This window comes from Chrysemys picta, chromosome 2 (assembly GCF_011386835.1).
Source record: "Chrysemys picta bellii isolate R12L10 chromosome 2, ASM1138683v2, whole genome shotgun sequence".
NCBI lineage: Eukaryota > Metazoa > Chordata > Testudines > Emydidae > Chrysemys > Chrysemys picta.
The window spans coordinates 269,267,880-269,281,599 of record NC_088792.1 but is presented as its reverse complement, the minus strand read 5'-3'; the positions used below and the strand labels follow the sequence as shown (position 1 = coordinate 269,281,599).

Here is a 13,720-nt window from a genome sequence, read left to right as displayed (position 1 = left end):
GGGGTAGGAGGGGAAATGCAGTGCGCCCAGGGGAGGAGGCGGGGCCAGGGATTTGGGGAAGGGGCAGAGTTGGGGTGGGGCCGGGGGGGGTGCGGGACATATTTTTTGCTTGGGGCGGCAAAAAACTTGGCCCTGAATCCCTCTCAAAGAACTTGAGCAAATGACTCAGGACAGGACACATTGGCAGTCTCTTGACAAGATCAGCATGTAACAGGTTTGAGCAGGATCGATGAAATCGTCTCCAGACTGCACGTGAAAAGCACCACAGAGCTGCATCGTTAAACATCATAGATATGGACTTCCCATGCCCTTAGTGTAGCCAACTCTATGCATCAGGGTTCAGACTTCAGAGTCATATGTGTAGCCATAGCTGAGAATTGCTACAATATTGTCATCATCAGCAATGGACTACCAACATGTATCTCACACGCACATTTTAAATTGGAGTTATAAACAGCAATGTTTATATTCTGTCTGAATCTCTGCACTTCCTCATTGTCTGAGCGTGGTGAATGTCAATCGGTTGGAGTTTTCCTTGGAGTTTTCAAATGCTGCTTAATAATGAATTTGTCAGAGAAGAAAGGTTTAGTGATGTTCTACCAATTTACATCTATTTGTGTGTGTGTGTATATATATATATATATATATGCACAATTTGGATTTATGGTACACTTTGCAGAAGCAGGAAGCCAGGGGATTAATTACTTAGACACCATGATGATGAGCATGGTATTAAAAGCAAAACAGACTGGTCGAGAATATAGATAAAATAGATATAAAAGGGGGCCACTAACCTGAAAAGGTAGAGAAACACTGATCTATATAATCTAAGACACAATTTTTCTATAAGAGTAAAAATGTAGCCATGACAACGATGCTAAGCCAATAGAATTTATTTGTGTGTGTATTTTGAGAATTTGACAGAGCATACTTAACCTGGAAGGGTGAGGCTGTGAGGTGAAGTTGGGGAGTGAGATTTCATTTGCTTTAGATTGCAATAAAGGTTTCAACACTTTTGCCCCCCGAATTGCCTTTTGTGACTCCTTAGGGGTCGTGACCCACTGGTTGAGAAATATGGATCTAAATCCTACAGATAAACCCACAGATTCCTTGCAGCTCGGATTTCAGATGTCTGGTATCTCAAATGAAATCATCTCCTGCATAATTTCACTCTGCATATATTTAAGGTAGACGTGTGTGGGCTGAGTGAAACATGGATAAAAATGGTGCCCATGGAGTTATCTGCTCAAAACATCTTTGTAAATGATCAAAATGTCTCAGACTTACTTTCAGGAAATGGGTTTTAATCTTCCCACAGTCTTTGCCTCTCTGTTCATTCACTGGGGAATAGAACACGTCTTTTGCTGGGATTCTTGCATATGCAACTCTTTTGTTGTTGCTGAGCATCCAGATGAACACATCAGGCACGGTATGCTGCGGCTATTAAAATGACATGGAACAGAACTTGTATGCTTTGAACACTAGAACTATATTAACTAATGTTCTTTTTATGAGAAACGATCATTAATTTTTGTTAAACATCAGTTAACAAGAGCTGACTCCTTTCAACAATTTGACAAGACAAAGCCAGCCTTTCCTGAGAAGAGACAGCCAAGTATCATAATCTAGAGAATCTATCAATTCACACCTAAAAATCCATATACCAGACTGTGATATACATATCTGCCCAAACCTCAGTTCCTGAGCACAGTCAGAGTTTGTTCCTTTTAAGGTTTTAAGCTTTTAAGGAGCTTAAACTCTGTTCAAACTATCAAAGAGAGGGTTAGTAGGTGACTTGATCATGGGCTATAAGGGCCTACACAGGGGGAAAGTATCACATACTAAAGGATCTTTAATGTAGCAGATAAAGGCATAACCAGCTGCAGTGGATGAAAGTTGAAGCTACAGAAATTCAAACTAGAAATAAGTTGCAAAGTTTGAACAGAGAATCTTACCGAGGTACATGGTGGATATACACCATCACTTGAGGTCTTTAAATCAGACTGGCTGTAATTCTAATGTTTAGCAACATTTAGAAATGTTTTAGCTCAACCAGAAGTTATGGGACTTGATGCAAAAATCATTGGGTGAAAAATATATGGCCCCCTTGCTATGCAGGAAGTCAGACTGAACACTCATAATAGCTCCTTCTGATCTTAAAATCTATGGGCTTGATATTCATTTACCCTAAAGCCTTAGGGAAAATGAGAATCAGGACCCACCATTCTACTTTCCATGAGGTCATGATTGAATAAGCTCTCCCGGGCACATGGAATAGCAGCACAGACACTGTCTGGCTGAGACTACAACAGGGCTCATGCACTACCCTCTTTTGTGTGAGAGTGAGAGATTCGCCATGGATCATCCATGTAATCACAGATCCACTGGTCACAATCCCCCTCTTCCACAACCCCTCACGCTAGTGCAAGTGAAGCCTGCAGATGCACAGCTGTGTGGCAGGCAGAGGGTGTAGAAACCTTTTGGGATACCCGGCCTATATACTACTCCTCCATCCTGTACCTTTCATTTAGGTGCTGCTTTTGCCCTAGATTCATTGTTTACTTTCAGATGAAATTTCACCATGGAGGTCTAATATTCTTTATTTAGGCAAATGCATGTACAGTGTATCCAGTTTGCCCCTGGCCACAACCCCATTTCCCAGGACATTCCCAAGCCAAGGGCTGTACGTGAGGCAGAGGCACCGACTTTCTGATTATCCTGGGGGTGCTTGAACCTGTTCCGCCCTAGGCCATGCCCCCACTCCACCCCTTCCCTCAAGGCCCCCACCCACTTCTTCCTGCCCCCACTCCACCTCTGCCCTGCCTCTTCCCACCCTGTTCTGCCCCTCCCCCAGAGCATGCCCTGCCCCTTCCCCCAGTGCCTCCTGCACAGTGCAGAACAGCTGATCACCAGCAGGTGAGAGGTGCTGGTGGAGGGGGAGGAGCTGATGGATAGGGCAGGAGGTGCGGGAGGGGGGAGAGGAAGGAGCTGATTGGCAGGGCCACCAATGGGTGCTGAGCACCCACTTTTTTTTTTTTTTCCCCATGGATGCTCCAGCCCTGGAGCACCCATGGAGTCGGCGCCTATGAGGAGATATAGAGTAGTGGGGATCACCAGCTAGTCAGTCTGGTCAGGATCTAACCCAGAGTTTTACTGATTATACTGGATTTGTGTCATCTTAGTTAAAACATTAGATACTGTGACTAGGTAAAGTCCTGTGTCAGTGGTGAATTACCTCATCAATCAAGAATCGAATTTTCTCTACAAAGTTCTGTGTTTCACGCATCAGTTCATCTACTGACATCTTTTTTTTCTGTTGCTGAACAATTCCATTGGCATCAGAGGACATTGCTTCCTGGAACAGGAGTAGACAATAGATAAGTATTTCATATACACTTCCGAGTTCATGAAAAACGTATTTCAAACTATCCAACTGGGCATGCAAAGGGAAATAGCTACTCAGGTTCACTCTGGAAAAATTCCCCCCCCCCCCACAGATTTCAAAGCAGAGGACAAATTAACTTTCAGGAAATGATTCCAGCTATACAAAATGTGCATTTTCTCCACTCTGTGTGTGTTTATACAATGAAGGTCCCCAGAAATTTGTGTTTACTACTCCTAGTACAATGGGGCCCTGATCCTGATGGAGGGCTTTGATCAATGCTGTACTACAAACAATGGCATAAAAATAATACATACATTTACTGTGCAACCACAAGGTATAGTAGAAAATGCAGGCCCATTAGGATATGTAAAGATCCCTCTGAATATTTACTGCATAATAATGATATTTTATGATACTAATATGATCCTGCTCCTGAAAGATGGTGTTAATTTCACTGAGAGTTGCTAGTATTTATCGACCATCTGGATCAGTACCCCTATGTGTATATATTAAAAATGGATCCTCTCATACTGAGAAAAGATGGTCCACTGGGTAGGTTGGTAACTGAGGCCTCAGAAGACTTAGGTTCAGTGCCCTGCTCTGCCACTGGCTTTTTGTGTAACCTTGGGCAAGCCACTTAGTCTCTCTGTCTCAGCTTCTCAATGGATCTGTGCCTCAGTTCCCCATTTGTAATATGGGGGTCAGAGTATTTCCCTACCTCACAGGACTGTTGCAAAGAGACATACATAAAGATTGTGTGGCACTCAGATGCCATAGTAATGGGAGCCATACAGGATAGCTAGAACACCGATGTATATACATATAATCTAGGGGGAGATAACAAATGTATGGATATTTAATTCTCTTTAGATATTCTGTGCCAGAACCTCACTTACAGTGCTCATTTTTATGCTGCTCTGACTTCAAATGGATGCAGATGTGACAGAGCAGTGTAAATGAAAATCAAACTCAGACTAGCACTACTAACTTTGAAAAACCAAACAAGAATATTTTTAAATATACACACACGTATCTATATCTATCTATAGCTATTTCTATATCGAGAGAGACATGTAAAAACAGCAAAACTATGATGGGCCTGATTCTTCTATAGCTCAGGCCCAGATCCAGCAAAGCAATGGGCTAAATCAGTGCCTTACAACTAGTGTAAATCAGGACTAACTCTACTGAACTGTCAGGAGTTATACTACTGTAAAATCGGGGTAGGTATGAAGGAAAACAAAGCTTTCTGCTGTAATTGCTTATTTCATGTTACATATTGAAAATAATATGTTCAAAATTACTTTAAAGTAACTTAAAATGTTTTGCTTAATACAGTAGCCTTTAAAAAAACAAAAAGATCTTGGATGTAATTTTCACATGCATTATGAAGCACTCTGGCACCAAAAACGAAATCCAAATTACTACACACACACTGCATATGCTTAAGATTAACTCATTATATATTGTGCCAATGCTTAAAGAGAGAGCCGTTCATACCAGTTCTTGCCTACACATCATGAGTCTTTTTTTGTCCAAAGCAGTCTGGTTCATCCCTTGGGGCTTCTTTTCGGCATTAGCGATGAAGGCTCTGAGATCAGCGGATAGGGATACAGAAGTATTTGTTATGAGAGTATCTTATTAAGATGGCTGATAATATACACTGCAAGTAAATTATTATCTGACATAGTGCATGAAGCAGAAGATGGTGATGCTGGAATTGTGAGTCTAATATAAATGTTGACAGCACCACCTATATTAGAGAGAGTTAAGAAGTACATACAATTTGTACTGTAATGTTCAGACATAAATTAATTCACTCTTGGGCTTTGCCTGTATTTTGGGTCCAATCCTGTCCATCTTACTCAGGGCACAATGGGAATTCTGCTTGTACAAGAAGATCCTCTGTATTCATTTTAATTTTGCATGATTTTTATAATGTGTCTGTCTTGCACCTTATTGCTTCTCAATTATTCCCATATAAATGTTTTATTTTGAGAGTCCAGAAAGCCTAAGATCGAATCCAGTAATTGACAGATGGAAAACAAATCCCGGAAATTAAATAAAATTATATTGCATAAAACAGGAGCCAGAGGTTGTAAAATTCTTTGCTTTTACCGCAGAATACAAAGTACAGCAAATTAAGCTCATTTTATTTTTCATGCATCTTGCCAATTTATGGGTCCATAGCCTGGAAATTGCTATCAATGTATAAAGTACACTTCATGCTCCTCTAGTAAATTGGGTTACCTGCATTGATTGATAAAGGCATATAGAATGTTGTTCATTTTCTCTTCTGATGCAGTCTCTGAAACCTTGATCAAATCTTTTACTTCCTCTAACCCTTCTTCCTAAGAACAATATGTGAAAAAAACAGTTGTGTAAAGAAGAGCTGTCAGTGTAATAATTTGTACTCCTGTTATTTAGAGTCTAGCCAGTAAGAGGAAGACAGGTGATCTTGCAACTTGAAAAGTCTGAGCTTTGACATACCGCTAAGCTTGGAGCATGCAAAGGAAGGACCACAAGTGTTTGACTCTGTTTGGGCCTTTCTACGCCTAAACTATTGATTTAGGGGCCATATTCTTTACCTAATTTGTAAATGTAAGTGAGTGGGGAGTATTCTCTAGTGGTTAGATTACAAGACTTGTGGTTTCCTGGATTCTATACATAGCTCTGCCGTTAGCTAGATGATTGTCTTAGGCTAGTCATTTAGGACATAATTGTTAAATTTGGGTGCCTAAAATAACATACTTACGTTCATATATAAGGCCCAATGCAATGCCCAGTGACATCAATGGGGATTGGATTGAGCCCTCAGGTGTTTAATTAAGTGGCTTGATTTTCAGAGATGACCTCTGTGACAGCTGTAGGTGCTTAGACACTCTGAAAAGCAGCATATACTGACTGCAATGAGCTATCCCATTCGGGAGACAGGCTGTGCCACCAGGGCCGGCTCCAGGGTTTTGGCCGCCCCAAGCAGCCAAAACAAAAAACAAACAAAAAAGCCGCGATCGTGATCTGCGGCGGCAATTCGGTGGGAGGTCCTTCGCTCCCAGGCGGAGTGAGGGACCCTCCACCGAATTGCCGCCAAATACCTGAACGTGCCGTCCCTCTCCGGAGCAGCCGCCCCAAGCACCTGCTTGAGAAGCTGGTGCCTGGAGCCGGCCCTGTGTGCCACTGCACAAGGGTTAAAGCAAAAGGCAAAGTAATCTGCTGTGTTTCTAAGACCTTCCACTCCCAATACAGCACAGCTCCCTACATGGGTTTCTTCTCTCCTGCTGTGCCTGCACAATCTGTGAGCTCCCTTGCTTCAGCTGCAGTGGAGAGAGCCATCTACTCCCTTCATTTACCTGCAAGTAGGGAGGAGGGAATCTGTCCTTCATTGACTCTCTGTGCAGGCCTGCTTATCAGATATGCTGGTGGAGCTCCCTGAATGAAGGACTGTGGGAAGAGTCCCTTTCCCTAATGTACTCTTATTGGAGATATGCCACCCCAGTCAATTAGCCAACCCAGAAGAAATCCTTTGCCCTCTACACACTCAGTGTGATCTGGAACATCATTCAGAATGGCTGTACTGCAGAATATATAGCAAAAGGATTGGGGGAGAGTCCGGGACTTATCCCCAGCAAGTGAGCAAGTTTAGGCTGCTACATAATGCCAAGACTGGCTTTACGTAACTGCATCCTCAGGGGGACAGGATGAAGCTGCCTATGGTTAGCCAGGAACGTGCTGGGGTCTCTACAGGCCAGGAGCTACATAGGCTTATTTGGACAGGATAGACACCAGAGTTGGTTGGAAAAGGAATTTTTTCACATAGAAAATTTAGACAAAAACAACAAAATATAGCTTTTGTCAAACTTTTCAGTGGAAACCGAATACTTGAAATGCTTTTGGTCTTTGACTGAAAATTGTCAGTATTCTGAGGGGGCAGAAATTGAAAATTTCTGAGGAAAACAGACACTTTCCACAGAGGTTTTTATTTAGTCAGAAACCCAATTTTCCATCAAAAAAGGTTTTGACAGATATTTTCCAACAAATTCTAACCATATGTAGCACCAGGCTTACCAACAGATCTGCCATTTTCTCTAGGACATTGGACAAGTACAGTCGGAAGGTCTGATCTCCCCAGTAGCTCTTTATATAGACACAGGGCTTCTTCTGATCATACGGCAAGTAGTGATAGTTCCTGTGAAAATTCATTAAATGCTGTGAGCAGTCTGGAATCAAATGTAAATAACAGGCCAAATCTTTGGGTTCCAGGATTATATGGGTGTCCTTCACTCTGTTGTCAATGGACTGGCCACCCATTGATACACCATTTCATCTCTGAGTGTGAGTATAAGAGTAGCGTTTGTGTAAGTAGTAATTGCATACCTGTTTGCTTAACTAATCATTTTTCTTTTTAATAAAGTTGGGTTGTATCATTCAGATTGTCACCTAGTGGTTCACTACTAAATACATTTTCTGTAACCGACCTAGAGACTTGCAACTGAAAACTAAGCTGGGTTTTATTGCACGCTTATCTTTAACCACATCATATTAATTGGGAACATTTCAACATAATAAGGTCACAAAAGGCCAACTGGCCCACACTATTGGGGAAAAGAAAAAATCCATCCATACACTCATCCCCCCAGGGAATTTATATGATGGGAACTCATTGAATTACGATTCCCAGAGCTTCTTGACCCTTTCAAGGGTTGCTGGTATTGTGTTTTGTTTTTGTATTTGCAGAGAAGACGATTTGGCCCTATTGTGATAGAGAACACTGTACTCTTAGAAGAATGAGACTTGACATCCTATCATTAATTTCGCTATGAGGAGCTGAACAGAGTCATTTTTTCATGGTTAGTTTGTCCTTGTTATACATTGTTATATTAAATATGAAATATTCCTGGCAATTTACTGGTGCCTGTTTGCACGGGTGGGAGGAGTTGCATATGACTGGTTGGGAAAACCATTTTCTATACTTTTGTTAATCTGCCAAATTGGATTTTTTGTTTCTGTTTTTACTGTTAATTTATGGGTGTTAGCACAATATTTATTTGACATATTGAATGTCCTACTGTAGTACTGATTAATATTAGGAATATCCTTTCAGTGACAGTGATTACAATTACCAATGACATTCCTGCTGTCTGATGGCCCTAGCAGGTCAAGACACCATGAGAGGAGAAAAATTAAAAAAACAAAACAATGTATATCTACACAAATTAGAGGGAAATGGATCCTTAATGAGAGAAAGCTTTATAAATATCTGAGCAAGCTAAAAATGGAATTGCAGCTTTGAAGAGTGTTTCATTCTTTTACTGCAGCTATTTAAACCTGAATTCCTGTCAGGGGAAAAACTAAAAATCCTGCAGTCTGCTTTACAGGATAATAACCCAGCAGGAGCCCATTTGTAGCACTATTATGAGAGACGAGGGGCAACTATATTCTTGACAGACAATGATTTTCATCTCTGTAGTGCCAAAAAAAAAGAAAAAAAGAAAAGAAGAAAAAGTAAAAGAAAAGTCTTACAAAGTCTTTCGTTCTTCCTTAATTTCACTGACCATTATTTAATTTAATTGCAAGATTTACTGTCAGGAAGGACCCAATCCAAACAGTTCTGAACTTTGTGCAGGTTCAGAAACCAAAAGAGATCCAGATCCAAAATTCCCAGATGGTCCCTATGTCTATAACTCCTGCTGGCAGTGCCTTGAAGCCTACAGGAAGAGGTACTGTCAAGTTTTGGGCCTCCTGTACTATAGAACTTCCTCTGCTCGGCACTCAGTAATGTCAGGAATAGTTCTATCTACTACTGTGTTTTATTGATATCTTTGACATGAAATGAAATGTGAGTGTGAGAGAAAGAAAATCACCTCTGTACATTAACAAGTCCAACTGCAAACTTCTTTTTGTATTTTTTTGCTCTGTCAACTCCCCAACTTTTCTCCATGGTCTGTTCTTCTCTTCCCACCCCCATCTGTGCTATTATTTGTTATTTAAATCTTATTTTCTAAATCTTGAAATGTTTTGGAAATCTGATTATCTTCAAAATAAGGACCAGATTCTGATACCCTTGTTCACTTGAATAATATCTGCTCTTCATGTAATCTCACTGATTTCAGCGGAGCTACTTACAGAGTAAGGTACTAATCACTGTCATTAAGGGTATTGGACTCTGGCCCTACATTTGTGCTGAACTGAGTTGAAAAAGCTACTCTCCCTTCTCTGACTCTACCATGTGGCACTGTAATATAGTCTTGTTAAAGGCACCAAAAGTTCTAAGGCCAACCCACATTTGATCCAAGATCCTTAGCTGGTGTAACCCAGCGCAGATCCGTTGACTTGAATAGGGCTTTCCTGATTTACACCGGCCAATTATGTTTTAGCACGTTCTACAATAGGTTGTTCAGTGCTGTTAGCAATTGTTAAATCAAAAACCTACATCCTAGTGCTACAGGGCAAAAGCCAGAAAGCTACACATTAAGATCATGAAGTTCAAATGTTCTACCGATTTCCTTCTGTGAGGAGTGGCTTCTCAGGGTGGGTGGTGGATATCATTGGTACTGCAACATCATGTGATGCTTCACCCTCCCCTTCATGCAGTAATGGGGCACTTTCTTCTTCTTCTCCCTCATGTCCCTTCTTTTTACTACCAGCTTCTGGTGACACTCCATCAATAACATTTCCAAAGTTACCTAGAGATACAAAACAAGGTTATAAGGGCAGGGAATGGAATCAGGCTACATAGGAGATAGGGTGATAAACCTACATAGGAGATAGAGTGAACTGTAGTTCTTTGCTTTATTGTTAATGCATCCCAAAATGGTATTAGCCTGTTTTAAAAAAGTGATATAGGAACATAGATATTTTTAATTGTTCCAGTCCTTTAGGGCAGATCCCATTTCCTTATTTCCTACTCTTGTGCAGGAGCTGCTCCTAGTAGTCTATGTATCTCTAACTCCTGCTCCTTTTTTCTAGCTGTCTTTATAGCTTTACAGGGGCTTTTCTTTGCAGTGAAGAGCCTGGACACCTGTAGAAGGAGCTGGAAGCACCAAGTGACCTGCCAGGTCTCCACTGATCAGCTCTCTGGATAATCTGTTTCCAGTAATCCCTAGTCTACAGTTTGAGACCCACTGGTTTAACCACTGTATGATGGTATAGAAGTCCATATACAGCAGGAGCTGGATTGTCCTCGTGCAATGGTTTTACACTGGGGAGCTTTACAATAGTGTGAAGCCTTATGTGCTCACAACAGACATCCGTGTTGTCCAAGAGACTGTTAAATGGAAACATTAGGCTCTGGCAAATTCAGGGATCAGAGGGAGCATGTCCTCATAAAGAGTGCAGAGACTGGTGAATGTCTGGGATCCAGCCGGTATGGATTTAGTTAAAAGCTCAGCAGAGCTTGAGATATTTTTACAGATTTCATTACAAATTTAGAGCCAGAGAATTCTTTTGTAGAATTTATGGAGTGAAGCACAAAGCGGACAATCCCTGTGTACAAAAAAACCAAAGTGATTCCAACTGAACCCCTCTGCCCCCACCTCTTACTTAGCACACTATTCTGACAATGCTCTGTTGTCTATTGGTTATGGCAGCAAGGGTTAGCCACGTTATCTGTCCAGGCTCCACCCCAGCAAGATTAATAAGGCTAAGGTGGTTACTTCCTTTAAATGGTAATACAGGACTGCTATAGCAGGTATAGCAATGTGCTGCCTTCGAATGGGTGATGCTGCCCTCTAGTAGCTGGCCCACAGAGAGAATATGGAACTGACATTAGCTAATGGAATTCTAAAAGGTGCCTGAATTTTTGGAGTGGATAGTACAGAGTTGTAGCCCCAGCTCCCACTGTGTGTGTGAAATTTCAATGGTGATTGTATCTGCTATTTGCAACACATGGATCCTAATTACAAAAGCTGTTTTCAGATGTGTTAAAGCCTGTTTTCATTCAAGCTAATTTAGCATTGTATGGGTTCAGAGGGGGCCTTACTAACAGCAGTGCTGTGGGGAACACGTTGCACTCATGCTTCATAAATTTCATCTGAGAATACTGTCATGCCTATAGAAATGTACCAGAGAGGGCAGTTGACATGGGGAGGGTATGTATCAAACTGGCTATTACAGTTTTGATTAGAGATGGGCTTGAGGCTGAAATTGGGGTCTGAATCTCAGACACTACAATGTTCTGACCTAGATTTTGGTTCAGCCCAACGGCTATTAGCCACATTTGGATCCCAATTCCAAACACGCACAAAGCTGGAGGGTGCCAGAACCAGTTTTCTGATCCAGACTCACTGCCAGTTTTAATTCCTAATGTGAACTGGTCTTTGGCCTTTATTGCACAAGTACACAACGAGCTTGCTGTTAATTTTGGCTTATTTTCCCACTGAATATCAGCATAAGTCAATATTACACATTGCTTTGTTTGCCTACAAGGTCACTCCCTGCACTCACATTCTTCAGAAGGAACACATATCCAGACACGTGAGCGAACATCAGGAAAATACGGACTGTCACTGTGCACAGAGACCTCGTTAGGTAGGTAAACCAAGAAAGGATGGGCAAAGTCCTTCAGGTGAAATCAGGTTCGATCCAGGCTTTCACCTGGAACTGATCTTTCTGAGGTTTGGAAATGTTCAGCTAACATTTATAAAAAGATCTTTTGTTTTCTCTTTACGCTGCACTGGGGGCAAATCCTGGCCCCGCCACCACAGCTGCAGAGGAGCCTGTGTGGAGCAGAACCAGTAGAGGGCAGGATTTAGCCAGGCTTCTTAGAGGAGGTGCACCTGTGTGTGTGGTGTGGGACACAGCTCTACCCTGACCTCCTCTACACCAGCATGCAGGAAGGGCCAGGGTGTCGGTAGGACTGGGCCAGATCCCCTGCAGAGAGGGTCCATTAGAACCATGGGAGCTGCAGTAGCTGCTGCAAAGTGATCTGCAGCCTGGGGCGAATAGTTCTTGTGATTCATCCCTCTCACACAGATACCCAGGACACAGTCTACTATGCTAGATGGCACTAGATTAGAAGATTTGGACCTATGGAATCCAACTGTGACTGAAAGCAACAAAGGCTCGGTGCTTCCAGATGGAGTGAAAGAAGGAAACACCAGAAAAATTGTGACACGCAGTCCCATGACGTTCAGAGATGAATTGAAATTTACAGGTATTTCTCTGCAGTCAGCCCCTTCAATAACATAGTCACCTTGACACACTGAGACTTAACTCCTGCATTGGGGGAGCGTAAGACACATCCTTACCAACAGAAACCTCAAAGCTTATTGGTTTATCTCCAACCTTCCTGTCAATCATCGTGGCTTCAAAAAATGCCCCAAAGAGCAGGAATTCCTCAGAGTCCTCTTTGTGGATCTGTGGGGGGGAAATGACATTGGTTTTATCTTTTACTATTTTCTTAGTACACAGAAGCAGTGCTTAATTTGTGCCAGGGCTGAGCCCCAGCGCCTCTGGGCTTGTCACATTAGTTATGAAAATAAAAAATTTGCTTGAGCCTCGGCATCTAATTGCTTGATCCCCAGCACCTCTTTCATTACAAATTAAGCACTGCATAGAAGTCTCTATGAATGGTTTCAGCACGTTCACTTACTGTCACACAATCATTCAAATTATCTGTCTATTTTTGTTTCAGTGCAACAGTGAAATTTCACTCTCTTGAAATAAGTCATATTAAACTTAGTGTGGCAATATAACTTCCGAGCAATGATGTAGTTCAACTACAGTATATAGCATTCTAATGAATTCCGACCCTAGAGTTTTCACGTCTGTGCTGCCCCCTTGTGGCTCCTCAGAGTCACTTCATAAAATCATAGAAATTTAGGGCTGGAAGGGATCTCAAGAAGCCATCTAGTCCAGCTCCCTCTGCTGTAGCAGGACCAAGTAAACCTCCCAGACCATCAATGACAGGTGTTTGTCCAAGTTATTCTTAAACTTCCAGTGATGGGGATTCCACAACCTACCTTGGAAGCCTATTCCACTGTTTAACTATCTGTATAGTTACACTTTTTTTCCCCTCATATCTAACCTAAATGACTCTTACTGCAGATTAAGCCCATTACCTCTTGCCCTAACTTCTGTGGGCATGATAATAATTGATCACTGTCCTCTTTATAACAGCCCTCAACATATTTGAAGACTTTTATCAGGTTCTGCCTCTGTCTTCTTTTCCCAAGATTAAACATACCCAGTTTTTTTAACCTTTCCTCACAGGTCAGGTTTTCTAAACCTTTTATTATTTTTATGGTTCTCTTCTGGTCTCTCTTCAATTTGTCTGCATCTTTCCTAGGTGTGGTGCCCAGAATTGGACACAGTACTCCAGCTGAGACCTCACCAGTG

General features: G+C 41.8%; 1 protein-coding gene across 2 annotated transcripts in view; it reads right to left on the bottom strand.

Moving 5' to 3' along the window:
• Positions 1-13,720, bottom strand: part of FER1L6 (fer-1 like family member 6) — a 147,034-nt gene that overhangs the window by 63,327 nt on the left and 69,987 nt on the right. For both annotated transcript variants that reach the window (XM_065586105.1, XM_005288782.5), the window contains exons 12-18: positions 12,631-12,739; positions 9,882-10,068; positions 7,451-7,571; positions 5,636-5,736; positions 4,886-4,976; positions 3,236-3,355; positions 1,288-1,440 (exon numbers count right to left, since the gene is read on the bottom strand). In XM_065586105.1, the coding sequence (XP_065442177.1) occupies positions 1,288-1,440; positions 3,236-3,355; positions 4,886-4,976; positions 5,636-5,736; positions 7,451-7,571; positions 9,882-10,068; positions 12,631-12,739 (882 nt within the window). The remainder of the gene's footprint in view (positions 1-1,287; positions 1,441-3,235; positions 3,356-4,885; positions 4,977-5,635; positions 5,737-7,450; positions 7,572-9,881; positions 10,069-12,630; positions 12,740-13,720) is intronic.